Raw genomic sequence first — 21,077 nt, 5'->3', positions numbered from 1 at the left:
GTACGCTCCGCCTGCTTCTCTCTGGTCAGAGAAAAGACAATGAACTCCCCTCTCCTGGCATAAAGGGCGTCTGTCACCTCTCTTATGCAGCAGTGGACGGCGAACCAGGAGATGTTACAGATGTCGCCTGCTCCAGCCTGGAAGGATCCCGACACGAGGATATTTAGGGCCACGTTCATCTTCACAAACACTGGCAGAGCTGTCCTTACCCTAGTGTGAGACTGCAGGTCTGGTTGCAAGAGGTGGCAAAGTTCTGTGAGCACCTCCTTCATAAAGCGCAGGCGCCTCACACACTGCTCATGGCTCAGGTTGCGGAAAGAGAATTGCTCTCGGAAGACCCTAGGTGGGTAAAGCCTCCTGCCGAGAGCCCTTCTCCCCCTCCTCTCTCTGAGAGCAGCTTGTCCTCTTCTTTGCTACCTCTGCTCCTTCTCCCTCTCATGCAGCAGGCCAAGGGGGGTGGCAACTACAGCACTCATGGCTGGGAGCAAGTGGTCTGACCAGAACTCCTTAGAGTCATACAGCACAGAAAGAGGCACTTCGGCCCATCGTGTCCGAGCCGGCCATCAAGTCCTGTCTATTCTAATCCCATTTTCTAGCACTTGGTCCATAGCCTTGTATGCTATTGCTTTTCAAGTGCTCATCTAAATGCTTCTTGAATGTTGTGAGGGTTCCTGCCTCTACCACCCTTTCAGGCAGCGAGTTCCAGATTCCAACCACCCTCTGGGTGAATAAGTTTTTCCTCAAATCCCCTCTAAACCTCCTGCCCCTTACCTTGAAACTACGCCCCCTGGTTATTGACCCTTCTAGTAAGGGGAAAAGTTCCTTTCTATCTACGCCCCTCATAATTTTGTACACCTCAATCAGGTCCCCCCCTCAGCCTTCACTGTTCTAAGGAAAACCACCCCAGCCTGTCCAGTCTCTCTTCATAGCTGAAGCGCTCCAGCCCAGGTAACATCCTGGTGAATCTCCTCTGCACCCTCTCCAATGCAATCACATCCTTCCTATAGTGTGGCGACCAGAACTGCACACAGTATTCCAGCTGTGGCCTAACTAGCGTTTTGTACAGCTCCATCATAACCTCCCTGCTCTTATATTCTATGCCTCGGCTAATAAAGGCAAGTATTCCATATGCCTTTTTAACCACCTTATCTACCTGTCCTGCTGCCTTCAGGGATTTATGTACATACACACCAAGGTCTCTCTGAACCTCTGTCCTTCCTAGGGTCCTACCATTCATTGTGTATTCCCTTGCCTTGTTAGTCCTCCCAAAATGCATCACCTCACACTGGTCAGAACCAAGGCCTTCTCCACTTGCAGCACCACTCCCTGCCACCTCACCAACTTTAAACAACTCTAAGAAGCTCCAAACACTTCCATAAACTTACAGAGCCAGTAGAAACTAATCAGCAACTAATCCGAAAGTGGTTGCTGATCCCTTTAAATATCACTGGTGGGGGGGTCCTTGCTGCTGCTGAATATATGTCCAGCTGTGCGAGGTTAAGACAGGGCATTCATTCCAGCGTTGAGGACAAAAATGGTAGCACTGGCGTCAAATCTGCATTGCACGCTGATTGACGTCACGATCTGCCCACTCAACATACATCTGGCGCACGCTCATAACGCTTCCGCCCCCCCCCCCCCCTCACGAAGGGGGGGTAGGATGCACCAGAAGTGTGCATGTGCAGCACGGACACCATTTTCATCACAAAACAGCACCCACAGTACCGAAAAATTGGGCACTACGGAGCCTAATTTCTAGCCCTATGTATTTAATAAATATATTAAATTTTCTACTTACCCCGTTACTTCTCGCCAAATCTATAATTAAAATATCCCATCATCACATTTTTCTTCTTATAGCCTTTCTGATCTACATATACATCTATGATGACTCAGCAGAAGTCTATAAAATACACCCATAAATGTTTTCATCCTATCCTATTTCTTAGCTAGTCAGTCAATCATTTAAATGCATCCTTTCTATTGACCTTTGAACAAGCATATGCAGTAAATATAAAGCAGCAGCACACCATGCTATGGAATGATTTATTCTAATTTTAAATGTTTGCAATACTATAATTAGTGTATTAATGTTTGGAACATCGTTTTGTGTTTTACATAATTTTCCTTTTTCTAGAAAACTTGACTTTAATATAAATGTAAAGGCAGTCCTACTGAAAGGAGGAGATGGTGCATTACCTAGCAGAGAAATCACACTTTTATTACTTATGTTGCACAATGACTAGCTGCACATTTTCCTGGTGCTTCTATATCTTAAGTGATGTGATCAATTATTTGGGGGATTAGTATTATATGTCTTGTTCCATCTGTAAATAAGTCTGCATTACAGAGGGGAAAAAAATCTGAGAGAGAGATTATTTTCCAAATTTCTAATTATTGTTACCAAGTATAAAAGGGTTCGACCCAAAACGTCAACCCAAATTTCTGTCCACGGATGTTGCCTGACCTGCTGAGTTTTTCCAGCATTTTCTGTTGTTATTAAACATGTTCTAAGTATTGTTACCAAAATTCTTACAGAAATGGAAATTGCTTCAGAAGATATGGGGTGGCAAATGTTGCACCTTGTTCAAAAAAGAGGAAAGAGATAAGCTAGGTAATTATTGATCAGTAAGCCCAACAGCAGTAGTAGGAAAAACTGCTAGAATATGGGATAACATTAGTTAACACTTAGAACGATATGAACTTATCAGGGACAGTCAATACAGATGTGAAGGGCAGGTTGTGCTTGACTAATTTAATTGAACTCTGAGGAAATTGCCAAGCTTATAGATAAAAGGAATGTAGAAGATGTAGTATATTTGGAATTTTAAAAAAAGTTTGATAAAGTGCCACTACAAACAGTAAGGCTTGTGGTATTAAAGGTAAAGTGGTGGCATGGATAGTGCATTAGCTAAAAGGATGGAAAGCAGAGAGCAAGAGCAAATAGGGTGTTTCTCATATTGGTAAGACATAACTAGTGATGCAACCTAGGAATCTGTATTGGAACCTATTTTGGGTTCACCATGTACATAAATAAATTGGACATGGAAAGAGAGAGATTATCAAAATTTGCTGGCAACACCAAAGCTCCTTTTATATTGTGCTAGTGACACATGTACAGGTCTTGTACAGCAGGCTGCAACTCAAAAGCGAACTTGCCAGGATTCTCTTAAGTCAGTAAGACCTGTTTTTACACATTTGTCAAGGACTACATTACAATAATGCAGGCAAGTATTTAAGAAATGAACCAGTGCACTAAAAACAGAACAAACTGAACTCCATTAATAGATCTTCTGTGGCACTGTTCATGAGTAATCTAGGGTCTGTGACATAGGTTCTGATGTTTACTGTGACCCCCTTGCCCCCCTTTCATTTTGTGCTGATTAGAACCCCTTCTTTCGCCCTTCCTAATGTATGTGATTCTTCACCTTGTTCTAAAATGTATACAACTGGTACCCCCTTTCTTTCCCCATAACTCTGTCCTCAAGAACTACCTGGAATTCCTCCAATAAACGTCTTTCCTGGAATACAGAGGCCAAAACTTAACGCTGTACTCCAGATCCAGCCTTACCAAGGCCAGTTACAACTTTATGTTACTTCTTTGTAAGTCTAAGTCTCTCCAAATGATGATACATCCCATCATTTTATTTGCTTTCTGCCTGCAAACACGGAGGTTGAAGATCAGCCATGATCTTACTGAATGTTGGAGCAGGCTCGAGGGGCCGTATGGCCTACTCCTGCTCCTATTTATGTTCTTATGGTTTAGCCATCCATTGATAGATTTGGCTGGACTACATCAAGCAATATCAGGCCTTGTTCTTCTTTGCCAAAACCATGCACTACTCTAGCATTATCCTAGAAAGCAAAGATAACCTCTGGCTTCTTTTCTCCACTACCAACCTTAAACCACCACCCCCCCTCCCCAACAAGTGCAAGAAGCTTATGGACTTCTTTGAGACTAAGATTGGACCGTCCGTTCAGCTGCCTCTACCACATTTCCCTCACCCTACCTCCCCCCCTTTTGTTCGCCAAGCCAAACCACTCCTTCCACGTTCCCTCCTGCAATAGCCCTGATACCACATCTTTCTCGTCTCCCCTTGTGCCTTCTCCAAGCTCATCCTGTCCACAAGACCCGTCGCCTGCTTGCTTGACCACATTCCCATTAAACTGCTGACCACACAACTTCCCTTCCTTGTCCCTATGCCAGCTGACGTTGTAAATGGTTCCCTATCCTCAGGTACTGTCCCTCTCCCTTTTAAAACTACTGTTATCACTTCCCTGCTGAAAACCCCACCCTTAACCCCTCTGCCCTTACAAACTATTACCTCATCTCCAGTTTCCCTTCTCTTGCAAAGTCCTTGAATATGTCACCTCTGAAATTTGTGCCCATCTTACTCACAACTCTGTGTGTCATTCCCTCCAATCAGACTGCCACAGCACTGAAATGGCCCTAATCAAAGTCACAGATGATATTCATGTTGACTGCGACCATGGTGCATTATCCCTTCTCATCCTTCTCAACCTCTCTGCTGCCTTTGATCACACCATCCTCCTCCAACACCTCGCCTCCATTGTCCAGCTCAGTGGGACTGCCTCACTCGATTCTATTCTTACCTATCCAATTGTAGCCTCAGCATCGCCAACACTTCTCATCCTCATACCCTTACCTCTGGAGTTCCTTAAGCATCTATCCTTGGCCTCCTCCTCATCCTCATCTACATGCTGCCCCTTGGTGACATCATCCAAAGAGATGGTTCAGCTTCCACATTTATGCTGACAATGCCCAGATCTACATCTCTAGCACCTCTCTTGGTCCCTCCACTGTCTGTTAAACTGCTTGTCTGACATCCAATCCTGGATCAGCCACAATTTCCTTCAATTAAACATTATGAAGACTGATACCATTACAAACTCTGTAGCCTCACCATCAATTCCATCCCCCTCTCCAGCCATTGTCTCAAGCTGAACCAGGCTATTCACAGCCTTAGCATTATTTGACCCCAAGCTGAGCTTCTGTATCCTGTATCTTCTTCTACATCTACTAACAGTGCCCATCTCAGCCCCTACCTCAGTCCATCTGCAACTGAAACCCTCACCCAATTCTTTGTCACTTCCAGATCTGACTATTCCAATGTTCACTTGGCCAGTCTCCCATCCTCTTCCTTCCATAAAATTCAGCACATCCAAAACTCTGCTGCACATATCCTAGTCCCACTCACCTATCATACCTGTGCTTGCTGACCTACATTGGCTCCCAGTCCCTTAGTGCGTCACATTTAAAGTTCTCATCCTTGTGTTCAAATTCCTTCACGGCCTCGCATTTCCCTATCTCTATAATTGTCGCCAGCCCTTCAATCCTCCTGGATCTTTGCGTTCCTCCAACTCTGGCCTTGCATCCTCCCCTCCCTTCACTCTACCATTGGCAGCCATACGTTCAGCCATTTACGTCCTAAACTCTGGAATTCCCTCCCTAAATATCTCCGCCTCCACCTCCCTCTCCTCCTTTAAGACTTCCCTTAAAAGCTACCTTTTGACCAAATTTTTAGTCACCCTCCAAATACCTCATCCTTTGTCTCAGTGTCAATTTTTGTCTGATAACACTTCTGGGAAGTACCTTGGAACATTTTTCTACATTAAAAGGTGTTATATAAATACAAGTTTTTGTTGTTACAGTAGCCTAGTAGTTATGGTTTTAGACTATCAACCCAGAGGTTGTTCAAAATGAATTAAATAAAATTGGTAATTTGTGGGCTAACACCAGAAAAATGACCATGAAATCTGATGGCTTGTTGTAAAAAAAACTAACTGGTTCACTAATGTCCCTTAGGGAGGGAACTTCCACCTCTTACCCAATATGGCCTACGTGCGAGTCCAGCCCCATCCTACATGGTTTGACTCTTAATGCCCCAATCTGGGCAACCAGAATGGACAATGGCCCAGAAATTCAGGTCTCCACGGGTGAGTATGCGCTGGGTACTCATCCGTAGGCCCGATGGAAGTGCCGGTTTCCTGCATGCACTGCGCATGCGCTGGAAACCGGCACTTCCGTTCCTCTGAACGAAGAGGTTCAGAGGTCGAACGCGTGCGCATCAAACTTAGGTTTATTTTACAGGTTTCTCCGGGAGGGTAAGCCTGCAGAATTTAGAAATATAAAAAGCAGGCGCAAGGCCTGCTTTTTACAAGGTAAGTGGTGAATTAATTAAAATTAAAACATTTTTTCCACAGGTTTATTATTTTTAAATACTTTAAAGCAAGGTAAGTTTATTTTTAGCCCCGTTAGAATATAAAATTATTTTTTTCAAAAATTTAAATTTTTTAAATAGTTATTTCATGTAATTTATAGTTTATTTAAAAAGTGATTTAAAAAAAAATTATTTGAAGATTTAGTGCTATTTTGGGGCCGTAGTATTTATAAGTCTTGACAGCACTTCCTGTCAGACTTATGAATGGAGCATTCCCTGCTCCGATTGGCTGCCCATGGCCCACGTGATCCCGGGGGATGCATCGAACTAACTGCGCCCCGGGATACGCAAGCACTGCACGCCGGCAGCTAGACCAGGCCCCGGATCGGAATTCCACGGGGCCCCACAGCTCAACGGCCGGCGCGCAAGGTAAGTGCAGGTCGGGGGCTTGCACCCGCGGGAAGCCCCCGACCTGAATTTCTGGGCCAATAAATACTGCCTAATCAATGTTGCTCACATACCAAGAACAAATTAAATTGCACATATGGATTGTCTAAGTCCCAGGCTAGATCTGGAAAATAAAAATTCCCCATGATTGCAACTGAAGCCTTACTGAAGTTCACATCATCCTGCATATGGGTGTATCCATCGGACAATTGAGTACAAGACGAGGCATACTACTTTGTCCTTGTACAAGACCTTAATCAGGCTGCACTTGGAATACGGTGTCCAGTTTTGGTCTCCTCACATGGTGGGTGATATTGAGGCTTTGGAGAAGGTGCAGAGGAAAGCCACTAGACCAATTCCCAGTCTAAAGCATTTTAGTTATCAAGATAGGCTAAAAGAGTTGTGACTCTACACTTTAGAGAACCGTAGACTTAGAGGTAATCTGATTGAGGTTTATAAGAGAATGAAGGGAATAGATTGTGTTCCAGTTGACAGTTTGTTTCAATTAAATAGGTTAGGGAGGACCAGGGGTCACAAATTTAAGTTGTATAAGGCCAGAGCTAGGTTAGATGTCAGGAGATGGTTCTTTTCCCAGAGAACAGTGGACCTCTGGAACAGGCTCCAGTCTCATGCAGTGAATGCTGATTCCCTGAATTCCTTCAATCGAGAGCGGGACCTGTTTCTGGCTAGGGCGGATATATTATATGATGGTGGGATAATAAAACGGTTGCCAATTATGCAGAGGGCAACAGTTGCATTTCTGCTCTTAGTAAACAATGCCCTGGTGTGCGGCCCGAGTCAACCTTTGATTAATGACCTCAGTCTTCAAGAGACTGTCAGTGTGATACTGTGTCATTGCACTGCTGTCCTTGCTTCATACCTAAACTAGGAATGAAAGACAGACATTTTCTGCTGCCCTCACAGCAATACCCAAAGATAATCCAGGTCTCCTTTAAAAAATCCAAATTATATTAGGTTACAATTCTTTTACTGCAGAAAATCAAGACAAGAGGTGCTTGCCCATCGCATCCGTGACATCAACATGGCATTCACAGCATGCAATGTACATGCCAACATCAAAAATGTGAAGTATGCACATCCCCAAACCAAATTTTGGTAAGAAAACAATGAGAAATTTTGAGGATTTTCCCCCTCAAATTCAGGAGGAAATTGTTTTTATGCCGATTCGCCACCTAAAAGAAATTCAAGAAATTTATCAATGGTAATCGGCAAAAAAAAAAAAATCGATTTAAAAATCTCAAATTATAATTATTAAAATCAGATATTTTTGTTGTGTGGACTTGAAATGTATAATTACCACTTAAAAAAAATGTAAGTATTTTGCTTTAAAAAAATAATTTGCAAGGAGCTGAAGTTTCACTTTAGCTCTGTGACTCGTGCAAGTCACCGTTTTATACAGCCAATAATATTCACGGTGAAGGTCATTCATTTGTAAAGAAAGGTGAGCAGCAATTTACACGACCCAATGAGAAGTATTAAAGTGTCTCCGTGCTTATATAAATACCCTAATTATAAGTAGATCATTTTGTTAACTTTATTGGAGGATGAACAGTATGTCATTGTAGTAAACGTTCTCAGTGAGACACTGGAATACAAAACTTTTTCCATTACTGAGGAAGACCTTAATGATTCACTTTTGTCTGTGGTCATTTCTGCAATAAATGTTATACTCCATAGCTTATAGCTTTAAATTTATTATAGTACTATATAAACTCAGATTCTCCTTATGAATAGAACTGTTGATATGATTTTCTGACTTAATGTTTTCATTTAGATTCTCTCCCTATATAAACATGCTTACTAGCATTGCTAAAATGGTCCTAAATCCTAACCTTAATCACAGGTTATAATCTCACTGCACATTTGGATATCACTAATGCTTTTATCACTCGTTTCTTCTCTGACAACAGCATTAAACATTGCTCCTCTTTCTTGACACTTTTTTCTCTGCAGTTACTGACATTAATATTTAAGTTCTCAACTTATCATTCTTTTTTCCCCCGTCGATGTAGTTATTGAAGTTAGCAATATCGTCCTTACTTCATCATTTCTGTTTTTATGTTCATTATAAAAGGCAATGTGTTGATTTATTTCTTTAAAAAAAAAACTTGATTTTATATTTAAAAATACAAATGGAATTGAAGCTTTAAAAGTAAGTACAGAGATATTCAAATACTTTATGAAACACAATGGCTCCTGTGCTGCTAGGACCAAGAAAATGTCACTTGTGGAAAGTAACTGGCCATAGTTGAATAGTGAAGATGTGAGAATGAGTAGACATTTAGCAGTTTTACTCAATTGCTTTTCAGAGTCAGGTTTAAAAAAAAGTGAAGAATTTATGTATAGCAGAACTATTGCAAATATAAATCAACATACTTCCCTGTAGGGTTGCAAAGGGGTGGAAAGTTTCTGGTAAATTTCCGGAAATTTTCCACGGGAAGTTTAGCTTGGGAATTTTGCCCAAAAAAGCATATGCTAGCATAATATTGTTTTTTTTGTATTTCTTTCTTTTCCCCCCCACCCCCCCCCCACAGGTCCTCTCTTAAAATTACTAAGAGATGGAATCTTAATTATTAAGGAATTTCTTAATCAATATATGTTTATCTTCTTACTTGGCTTGTTTTAATAATTACAAGTTTTGTGTGTGACTGTGAACAAATGTGTCCTGATTGGTTGGATGAGCGATTAGCTCCCTCTATTTGTAATATTTGCATATCGAATTGTGATTGGCCTGCAGGCATCTGTAAGACTGCTATAGTTTTGTTTTTTTAAGATCCAGGTTAGGGGTCCTGAGGGAAGTCATTTTGTTTTCTGCTGATGTTGTGATGATGCAGTAAGTAAATCAGACTTTATACCAAATAAACCAGTTACTTGTTGAACTCTGTTGTCCTTCAATTTAAAATATACAAAATAATACACTATTGGTGATGTAGCGTCGTGTGTGTACAGGTCATGCTTCCATCACATGGAGCATCAGCAAAAATGTACTCACCCTGTTGCAATCGTGCTGATCGACTGCAGTTCGACACAGAGATGAATGCCCTTTATTTCTCTGCATAGAACAATGCCTACCGTCGGATGTGTGGAAGCATTTTACCCCAGGCATTAAAGATGGAAAGACTGTGTACATGTGCAAACACTGTAGAAAGCCATATGTAAAGAATGCCACAAAGATGCAGCAGCATTTATCCAAATGCAACAACTTCACTCAAAGCTCACAACAGTCAGCCCAGAGTTCCTCTGCTTCCATTCAAGAAGATGATGGTTCTCATTCAGCATCAGGCTCCTTATCATCAGCAACTCCTGGCCCACTTGGAAGGCTCTTTGATACAATGGATAACCATAGCCAGAAGAATGCAGATGAGTGCCTTGCTCGAGCTGTATATGCAACAGGCTCACCCCTCATGCTCACAGCCAATGTGTACTGGAAGAGATTTTTCAATGTTATTCACCCTGCATACTGTCCTCCCACCAGACATGCTTTGTCTACTTATTTGCTGGAGGCTGAGTATAACAGAGTCCAAGGAAAGCTCAAAGAAACGATAGCGATGGCAGACTGTGTTGCAGTTATCTCAGATGGGTGGTCAAATGTACGAGGGGAGGGCATCATAAACTACATCGTCTCCACTCCTCTCCCAGTGTTCTTCAAGAGCACAGACACGAAGGACAACAGACACACAGGCACATACATTGCTGATGAGCTGAAAGCGGCCATCAACAATCTTGGATCACAAAAGGTCTTTGCAGTAGTTACTGACAATGCTGCAAATATGAAGGCTGCTTGGGCTCAAGTGGAGGAGGCCTACCCTCATATTACGTCTATTGGGTGCACAGCTCATGGGCTTAACCTGCTCCTCAAGGACATCATGGGTTTGAGAACCATGGAAGCACTGTACAAGAGAGCCAAGCAAGTTGTTAAGTATGTCAGGGGAAAACAGGTAGTTGCAGCAACCTACAACTCCAAGCAAATGACAAAGAACGAGAACACCACACTGAAGCGGCCCAACAACACTAGATGGGGTGGTGTTGTCATAATGTACAACAGCCTTCTGGAGGGTAAGGAGTCGCTGCAAGAAATGGCAATATCCTAGTCTGGGGATATGGAAACCACCATCAAGAAAATACTGCTGGATGATGTGTTTTGGGAGAGAGTGGTTAGCAGCCTTAAAGTACTCTCACCAGTAGCATCTGCAATTGCTCAGATTGAAGGAGGTGACGCTGTCTTGTCAGATGTTCTCAGGCTTTTTACTGATTTAAAAGAACAAATCAGCATTGCCCTACCCACATCCCTGCTGCTCAAAGCAGAGGAGAAGGCAATTGTTCAATTCATACAGACGCGTCAAGAATTTTGTGTCAAGCCGATTCATGCTGCAGCATACATGCTGGACCCAAAGCATGTTGGGAGACCAATACTTTCTGGAGAACAGATCAACAGCGCTTACAGTGTGATTTCTACCCTCTCACACCATCTCAATCTGGATGTGGGCAAAGTTCTGGGAAGTCTGGCAAAGTTCTCTACCAAGCAAGGTCTTTGGAATGGGGATGGGAATCATGCAAGCATATCAGTGCACATACCTGGTGGAAGGGACTTTGTGCATCTGAGGCCCTGTCACCTATTGCATCGGTGATACTCCAAATCCCACCTTCATCAGCGGCCTCTGAACAAAGCTGGTCACTTTTTGGGAATACGCATACAAAGGTGCGCAACAGGCTGACTAACAAGAGAGAGTGGAGAAACTGGTGGCTACCCGGGCGAACCTACAACTTATTGAGCCAGATACAGAAGTGTCCACCACACAGCTAGACACTGACACAGAGGAGGAAATGGACACGTCAGAGCCAGAGAATCAGGAGGAGCAATGAGGAGTAGAAGACTCAAAAGGGACAAAATAAGGACAAATTACAGGCTAAATAAGCTGACGCTCTTTTTATTTTAGATGGGTCTTTTTTGTGGGGGTTCAATAAAGTTCAAAATTATAACCTAAATAAAGTTTTGAAAGCCTATTTTTATTTGTATGGAACAGTATGTCTATTTTGACGACAAAGATAATATAAGGGTCAGAGACAAAAACCATCAGTGTGCAAAAAAACTCAAAAGTCCCATAAATTCCCATGGAAAGTTTCCTCTTTTAAAAATTCCCAGAATTTTGGCAACCCTACTTCCCTGTAATAAGTAGTGAAACAAAAACCAGTAAAGCAGTTCAAATAATGCAGTTTGCCATCCACTGCTGTCCCCCAACAAAACAGTACTGATCCAACATTGAAGAGAACATCTACTCTGAAATCCACGTGTACGGATAAGAAATAAACTTACATTTATTTAATACTAGCTGGGGGGGGAGCCCGGCTTTGCCAGGGCTGTTTTGGGCCGGGCGGTTTAAATCGAGTGCGAGGCTTTGGGGCCTTTCTGTGTCCCTCTGTGAATCTGCTGCCGGGCAATATTTTAAATTGAGTACCAGGCTTTCAGGCCCTGTCTGTCTGTCCCTCTGTGAATCTGCTGCCGGGCAACATTTCTACCTTTTAATACCTTGAAAGATGAAACTGAAAGTACCTATAAAACGTTTTTGGTAAATCTTATGTTATTTTTAAAAGAGATACTAACTTTCAAAGTAGTTTGAGCTGGAAGCTGAAGTCATGGCAGTGAAACAATGGCTGCCAGATCCCCGAGATGAAAACGATTAGTCCCGCCCACACACACACACACCCCGATTGGCCAACCATCAGGGGACCGTATTGTAGGATTGGTCAATCGTGACGGCACAGGATTGGTCGAACCTTGACGTCAGTCAATCAATGCTAGCAGATAATGAGTTTAATTTTGAAGGTTTTTTGCATAAGGCGCAAGCAATTTTCGTCCGACCGAAAAGTAAATATGCTTACGAGCGTCCCGGAAGTGTAAGCTTTCTTCGGAGGTAACGCGCGCGTAGGTACGCCGTATAACTTTCGAGCGCATAGCCGGACAGACAGATCGACAGACAGATCGACAGACAGATTGACTCCTTTCGAGCGCATAGCCGGACAGACGCACACCCGAGGACAGACAGAAGGACAGACAGAAGGACAGACAGATCGACTCCTTTATTTATATATATAGATAGATAGATAGATAATAATGTGCCATGACATTGCAGAATTCAATGTTAGATCCAAACAGGAGTAGGAAACAAACTTAGGGGAGGTGACCAAAGGAGCAGGATTTGGAGGCTTTTGAAGGCGGAGACAGATGTAGCAAGGCGGGGAGAGGGAGGGTATCAATGATAAGGTAGAGTGAGCAGCGGTCACTGAGATCAAATTTGGGATGTGATGCCGATAACAGTTCTGGGTGAATTGGAGTTATGGAGGGTGAAACTCAGAAGATCAGTGTGAAGGGCACTAGAAAAATTGAGTCTGGAGGCAACAAAAATACAAATCAAAGTTATAGTGTCAGGGGTTGAGGTAGGGACGGAGTCAAACAATGTCAGAGGTGAAAGTAGGCAGCTTTAGTAAAGGATTAGAACTGGAGTTTGAAGCTTGGCTCAGAGTTGAGCACGACTCCTCAGTTTAAGCATGAGCAGGGAACCAGGAAGGAATGGAATCAGGGGATAAAGCTCAGAGTTTCTGGGAGGAGCCAGACAGCTTCAGTCTTGCCAATGTTGAGCTGCAGAAAGTTCTGGCTTATCCACAATTTGATATCAATCAGACAGCACAACAGTTGTGGGACCACAAACCAAGTATGAGTGGGGCCAGCCAAGTGAACCAAAATGGTGTTTCAAGGACTCAACACACCTTGAGGTCAAATGACATTGAGGAATCACTCAAGTTTTGTGATCACATTTGATCATCTAAAATGTTATTGTTTTAAAATACACTCCAATGTGATAGCTTAGCCCATAATATAGTTACTCACCTCACTAATCACTATAACTACAATAGCTGGTAAAGAATACAGATTATCCAGATGTGATTACAAGGCAGTAACTTGTGATTGAATGATATCCAAAACCACAAGAATGAAGCAGGAGTAGTTTTTAATTGTTATTCAGACCTAGCAATAATATTACTGCCTAGAACTCACTCCAGTGTAACCATTATTAGTTTGTGTTTACTCAAGGGATTGGCAAAAAGCTTAAAGGTGGTCATTAACAGCAAGGATGCTCCAGACTGACTAGGCATGACAATCACATTCATGAGAAGATTTGAAGACTGCAACATAATCACTGCAAGTTTACTGCAGATGATCAGAAGTTTTTTTTTGAAGGGATTACTTATTATAATATAAATGTAATTATAATTACTTGTACTAGTATTCTATAACTCACCTTCTCTCATTAAACGTTGATATATATAAAATTATAGGATGCAGTCGACAATAAGTGTAATTGAGTACAGATGTCTCATGAATGTGACCCTGGTGGCTGCTGGGTGCATACAATTATAATACACTGTACAGACAGTACTTCATTATTACTTACATTTAGGTCTCAGTAATTGCTGAAATGTACAACACAGCCAACATTATTTTATCTTATTTCGATTGTTGTAATAGTTTAGATATAGTGATTTACAAGTTCATTAATTTATACTACTGCATTCAGGTTTTCTAATTGTTCTTCAGACAGTACTGGCATAATTGACTGAATTGCAGTTTAATTACCATGTGCAGTAGGTTAAACACTGTAGTTTTACAGACATTTTCTCAGTACTTAATACATACAGCAATAAGTATAGTCAGGTTTCCTCTTTTTTAAAACACATTACATTGCTAATATTTTTTCGTCTAAGTAATTATGTACAATAGTAAGGTTACGCATTACTATCTGTTTTAAACACATTTTTTCAGTAACTCCTTATGTACAGCACTGAGGGTTTAACCCTAACACTGCATCAGGTTTCATACCTGGCTACACACATACACACAGTATCTACAGTAGAGGTGATTCCTTACCTTGTCGCTCAGGTTCTCCGGCTCCTTCTCTGCCTTTCTCCTCCTGGGCTCCGTCATTTCTCGGTCTCTCTCCCCCTGTAGCCTCACTCCCTCTCTCGGTCGGTCTCTCCCCCTATAGCTGATTTACCCCTCACTCGGTCTGTCTCTCACACCCTGTAGCCGGTTTATCCCTCACTCGACCCGCCTGGTGCCTCGATGTCATCTGCGAACTCGCAGTAAAAGTCCCAAAATGGAAAAAAAACACGCTCGGCTCGGGGCGGGGCCTTGATCTGGGCCGGATCAGGATCAGAGCCAGGGTCACAGTCAGAGCAGGAACAGGCCGGGCGGTGGTTGCGGGTGGAGCCGGATCGGGCACTGGTCGAGGGGCACTGGCGGCGGCGACAGCCGGGCTGAGGCTGATCGCCGCTCCAGCTCTGACGCAGGTTTCCGGAAAAGCGGCCGGGCCGCGCTCGAGCCGCAGAGCCTTCCTGACGGGGCTGTGACACACGCGCGTTCATCGAGTCCCGGCAGCGAACTATTAAAGCTGTAGAGCAATCAGTATTCATTGATTATCAAACTTTGCAGTTGGCACTGTAGAGATATTCTGCAGCAAGAAAGGGAGTTAATTCGATGCGCAGCGTAGATTAATTAATGGTCTTCTATCCAAAATGTTACTTTTGTTATTAAAGACAACAAATTTGTTTCACATTTATCAATCAGCGCCAGCAGGATTTTTGCTACACAAACTCTTTCCGTGTTAAAGTTTTTAAACAATGCAAAATGTTTTGCAAACCGATTTAGAAAATTTGGATTTAAAAATAAACATGTTTTAATCAATAAAAATGCATTTTCTCATTTGCTGGAAACGAGATCGTTTCAGAGGATATTCAAAGGTCTTCTTTCATTGTTGTGACCCATTTGACATTGTGTAAAAATACGATTACTGTTTATCATAATCTGCATTGTAAATTGTAGTTTCTATCCCTGGCCAGCCCCTGAATCAGAAGGTCGCGGGGTCGTACAGAAGCCTCACACCACAGATTTGAGTGCATAATCTAGGTTAGTCCAGTACTGGGGGAGTGTTGCACTGTTGGACAACTGAAGAACAACAAGGCCTCAGGAACAGATGGAATCCCCGCCGAGGCACTAAAGCATAGTGGAGAAGCACTACTGGCGCGAATTCATGAACTCATTTCTCTTATCTGGAAGGAGGAGAGCATGCCAGGGGATCTCAGAGACGCCGTAATTGTGACCATCTTCAAGAAAGGTGACAAGTCCGATTGCGGTAATTACAGAGGAGTTTCCCTGCTATCTGCCACAGGGAAAGTCATCGCAAGAATCCTCCTCAATCGCCTTCTCCCAGTGGCCGAAGAGCTCCTCCTAGAGTCGCAATGCGGATTCCGCCCACTAAGGGGCACAATGGACATGATCTTCACCGCACGTCAATTACAAGAGAAATGCAGGGAACAGCACCAACCGCTGTACATGGCCTTCTTTGATCTCACAAAGGCCTTCGACACTGTCAACCGTGAGGGATTATGTAGTGTCCTCAAATTCGGCTGCCCTCAAAAGTTTGTCACTATCCTCCGCCTGCTACACGACGACATGCAAGCCGTGATCCTGACCAACGGTTCCACCACAGACCCAATTCACGTACGAACCGGGGTCAAGCAAGGCTGTGTCATCGCACCAATGCTCTTCTCAATCTTCCTTGCTGCAATGCTCCATCTCACCCTCAGTAAGCTCCCCACTGGAGTGGAGCTAATTTACAGAACAAACGGGAAACTGTTCAACCTCCGTCACCTCCAGTCCAGATCCAAGGTCGTCCCATCCTCTGTCATCGAATTACAGTATGCAGACGATGCTTGCGTCTGCGCTCACTCGGAGGTCGAACTCCAAACCATCGTAAACACCTTCACCGAAGCATACGAGAGCATAGGCCTTACACTAAACATCCGTAAGACAAAGGTCCTCTACCAACCTGCCCCGCCACACAGTGCTGCCCCCAGATTATCAAAATCCACGACAAGGCCTTGGACAACGTGGACCATTTTCCATACCTCGGGAGCCTACTGTCAACAAGGGCAGACGTCGACGACGAAGTCCAACACCGCCTTCAGTGTGCCAGTGCAGCCTTCGGTCGCCTGAGGAAGAGAGTGTTTGAAGACCAGGACCTCAAACCCGGCACTAAGCTCATAGTCTACAGGGCAGCAGTGATACCTGCCCTGCTGTATGCCTCAGAGACATGGACCATGTACAGCAGGCACCTCAAAGCACTGGAGAGGTACCACCAACACTGCCTCCGCAAGATCCTGCAAATCCATTGGCAGGATAGGCGCACCAACGTCAGTGTTCTTGCTCAGGCCAACATCCCCAGCATCGAAGCTCTGACCACGCTCAATCAGCTCCGATGGATGGGTCACATTGTCCGCATGCCCGATACGAGACTCCCAAAACAAGCGCTCTACTCGGAGCTCCGGCACGGCAAGAGAGCCCCAGGTGGGCAGAGGAAACGCTTCAAGGACACCCTCAAAGCCTCCTTGAAAAAGTGTAACATCCCCACCGACACCTGGGAATCCCTGGCCCAAGACCGCACAAAGTGGAGGAGAAGCATCCGGGAAGGCGCCGAACACCTCGAGTCTCTTCGCCGGGAGCAAGCGGAAGCCAAGCGCAGGCAGCGCAAGGAGCGCACATCAACCCAAGCACCCAACCCACATGCCCCTTCAACCACTGTCTGCCCCACCTGTGACAGAGACTGTAGGTCTCGCATTGGACTAATCAGTCACCTGCGAGCTCATTTTTAATGTGGAAGCAAGTCATCCTCGGTTCCAAGGGACTGCCTAAGAAGAAGAAGAGTCCAGTACTGAGGGAGTGTTGCACTGTTGGAGGTGCTATCTTTAGGGTAAGATGTTAAAAAGGTGTCACAAAAGATCCCATGGCACTATTCAAAGAGCAGGGGAACAGTAACCTAATGAATAATTATCTCTTAATCAATACCACTAAAACAGATAATATGGTTATATATCTTATTGCTATTTGTGGGGCTTTGCAGCATTTGCCTATCTAATAGTAATGACTAGACTTAAAAAGTATTTTATTCTCTGTGAAGCACTGTGGGACATCCTGAGGTTGTGAAAAGTGCTACATAAATGCAAGTTCTGGCTGAAAGATTGAGCAGGTTGGAGCATATCTGTGTGGAAAAGAGACGACTAAGAGGAGACCCGATAAGAGTCCTTAAAATTATGAAGGCATTTGATAAGAGTTACGTAGAGAAACTGTTTCCACTTGTGAGTGAGTCCAGAACAAGAGAGCATAAATATAACAGATCAAATAAAGAATTTAGGTGACATTTCTTTACACATAGAGTGGTGAGAAGGTGGAACTCGCTGCCACATGGAGTGGTTGATGTACATAGCATTGACACATTTAAGGGGAGGTTTGATGCATACATGAGGGAGGATACTAGAGCAAGGTGGGAAAGGGTAATTAGAGTGGGATGAGGCTCATGTGGAGTATAAACACCAGCAAAGACCAGTTGTTTCTGTGATGTAGAATCAATGTAATTCTATGGAAGTGCTTTTGTTATTCTTATTGATGTAGGGATACTTGCCTCGATTTTAAACGCCATCGCCCAGCAAGAATGGTGCTTGGGACTGGGAGAGGTTAGGATTAGGTTGAGTCCACTTTCTAGCTTGACATCAATGTGTTCCCGCCTGGTGTCATTTCATTTTCACCGACTTGGCGACAGTGACCACAATTCGGTGAGATTTAAGGTGGTCATGGAAAAAGACAAAGACGGCCCGGAAATAAGGGTTCTAAATTGGGGGAAGGCCGATTTTAATATGATAAGGCAGGATCTGGCCAAATTGGACTGGGAGCAGCTACTTATAGGAAAATCCGCATCAAAACAGTGGGAGACTTTCAGAAGGGAAATAGAGAGAGTACAACGCCAACATGTTCCTGTAAAGGTCAAGGGTGGGACCAACAAGCAAAGGGAACCTTGGATGACAAGGGATATACAAAAATGCATTAGAAATAAAAGGGGGGCTTTTGGCAGTTACAAAAGACTAAAGACGGAAGAAGCCCTAGAGGAGTATAAAAAATGCAGGGGCATACTTAAAAAAGAAATTAGGAGGGCGAGGAGGGGCCATGAAATAACACTGGCGAGCAAAATAAAGGAAAATCCTAAGATGTTTTATAAGTATATTAAGGGCAAGAGGATAACCAGGGAAAGGGTAGGGCCCATTAGGGACCAAAGTGGCAATCTGTGTGTAGAGCCAGATGATGTAGGCGGGGTTTTAAATGAATTTTTTGCATCTGTGTTCACTATGGAGAAAGACGATGCAGACATAGAAATCGGGCAAGGGGGCTGTGACATACTTGAACATATTAGCATCGAGAGGGAGGAGGTGCTAGCGGTTTTAGCAGGCCAAAAAGTGGATAAATCCCCAGGCCCAGACGAGATGTATCCCAGGCTGCTGTGGGAGGCAAAGGAGGAGATTGCAGGGGCTCTGACACAAATTTTCAGAACCTCTCTGGCCACAGGGGATGTACCAGAGGACTGGAGAACAGCTAACGTAGTACCATTATTCAAGAAGGGTAGCAGGGATAAACCAGGGAATTACAGGCCAGTGAGCCTAACATCTGTGGTAGGGAAATTATTGGAAAAAATTCTGAGGGACAAAATTAGTCTCCACTTGGAGAGGCAAGGATTAATCGGGGATAGTCAGCATGGCTTTGTCAAGGGTAAATCATGTCTGACAAATCTGATTGAATTTTTCGAGGGGGTGACTAGGGGGGTGGATGAGGGAAATGCTGTGGATGTGGTCTACATGGACTTCAGTAAAGCTTTTGACAAAGTCCCGCATAGGAGACTGGTCAAGAAGGTAAGAGCCCATGGGATCCAGGGTGCCTTGGCGCGTTGGATCCTAAACTGGCTGAGTGGCAGGAGGCAGAGGGTGATGGTCGAAGGTTGCTTTTGTGACTGGAAGCCTGTGTCCAGTGGGGTACCTCAGGGATCGGTGCTGGGTCCCTTGTTGTTTGTGATCTACATAAATGATTTGGATGAGAATGTAAAAGGTATGATCAGTAAGTTCGCAGATGACACGAAAATTGGTGGGGTGGTAAATTGTGAGGAGGAAAGCCTCAGGCTACAGGACGATATAAACGGGTTGGTCAGATGGGCGGAAAAGTGGCAAATGGAATTTAACCCTGAAAAGTGCGAGGTGATGCATTTTGGACGGACAAATAAGGCAAGGGAATACACAATGAGTGGTAGGACCCTAGGAAGTACAGAGGGTCAGAGGGACCTTGGTGTACATGTACATAGATCCCTGAAGGCAGCGGAACAGGTAGATAAGGTGGTTAAAAAGGCATATGGGATACTTGCCTTCATTAGCCGAGGCATAGAATATAAGAGCAGGGAGGTTATGATGGAACTGTACAAAACGCTGGTGAGGCCACAGCTGGAGTACTGTGTGCAGTTCTGGTCGCCTCACTATAGGAAGGATGTGATTGCTTTGGAGAGGGTGCAGAGAAGATTCACCAGGATGTTACCTGGGATGGAGCGCCTCAGCTATGAAGAGAGGCTGGACAGGCTGGGGTTGTTTTCCTTGGAGCAAAGAAGGCTGAGGGGGGACCTGATTGAGGTGTACAAAATGATGAGGGGCATAGATAGGGTAGACAAAGAGGAACTTTTCCCCTTAGTAGGGGGGTCAATAACAAGGGGGCATAGATTCAGGGTAAGGGGCAGGAGATTTAGAGGGGATTTGAGGAGGAACTTTTTCACCCAGAGGGTGGTTGGAATGTGGAACTCAATGCCTGAAAGGGTGGTAGAGGCAGGAACCCTCACAACATTCAAGAAGCATTTGGATGAGCACTTGAAATGCCATTGCATACAAGGCTATGGACCAAATGCTGGAAAATGGGATTAGACTGGACAGGGATGGATGGGCGGCGCAGACACGATGGGCCGAAGGGCCTCTTTCTGTGCTGTAAAACTCTATGACTCTATGACTCTATGACTTTAAAATCAAAAGTCGCGGTGCAATGACGTTATCGGTGCCGCAATATGATTTTAACATCGAGTCGGGTAGCCCGCAAAGTGTAAAAGCTGAACCACGGTGGGAGACGCCGACTAGCCAGAAGTCGCCACGGTAGGTTTTGTAGAATTACTCTTCTGCGAACTCCTTGTGGAACAGGAGGAGCAGGATTGATCCTGCAAGGAGTCCTTGGACCCCCCCAGCCCCGACCAAGCCTCATCCTCTGCACGCTGACAGTGGCTGCCTAAGCCCTTGCCCAGTGCTGAGGTTATGCCGAGGACCATTCCTTTGGGTCCCCTGGTTCCTAAGGCTCCAAACCTGATTTCTTGCTCCCACCCGTTGGCCCTTTTAAAAAAAAAATGTTTATTCATTCATGGGATCTGGGCGTCGCTGGCAAGGCCGGCATTTATTACCCATCCCTAATTGCCCTTGAGAAGGTGATGGTGAGCTGCCTTCTTGAACCGCTGCAGTCATTGTTGTGAA

The 21,077-nt window shown here is 44.1% G+C and overlaps 1 protein-coding gene across 3 annotated transcripts in view; it reads right to left on the bottom strand.

Moving 5' to 3' along the window:
- Nucleotides 1–15,069, bottom strand: part of cds1 (CDP-diacylglycerol synthase (phosphatidate cytidylyltransferase) 1) — a 159,587-nt gene extending 144,518 nt beyond the window's left edge. Inside the window, exon 1 of one of the 3 annotated variants that reach the window (XM_085963471.1) lies at nucleotides 14,575–15,069. In XM_085963471.1, coding sequence (XP_085819597.1) covers nucleotides 14,575–14,631 — 57 coding nt within the window. In that variant the 5' untranslated portion in view covers nucleotides 14,632–15,069. The remainder of the gene's footprint in view (nucleotides 1–14,574) is intronic. The other 2 variants (XM_085963461.1, XM_085963479.1) reach the window with 2 other exon arrangements.
- Nucleotides 15,070–21,077: the final 6,008 nt, after the last annotated feature.

Source organism: Somniosus microcephalus, chromosome 2 (genome assembly GCF_052327205.1).
Source record: "Somniosus microcephalus isolate GS21.2 chromosome 2, FLI_Smic_1.0, whole genome shotgun sequence".
Lineage (NCBI taxonomy): Eukaryota > Metazoa > Chordata > Chondrichthyes > Squaliformes > Somniosidae > Somniosus > Somniosus microcephalus.
The sequence above is the reverse complement of the archived record's forward strand: the minus strand, read 5'-3'. Positions and strand labels throughout refer to the sequence as shown.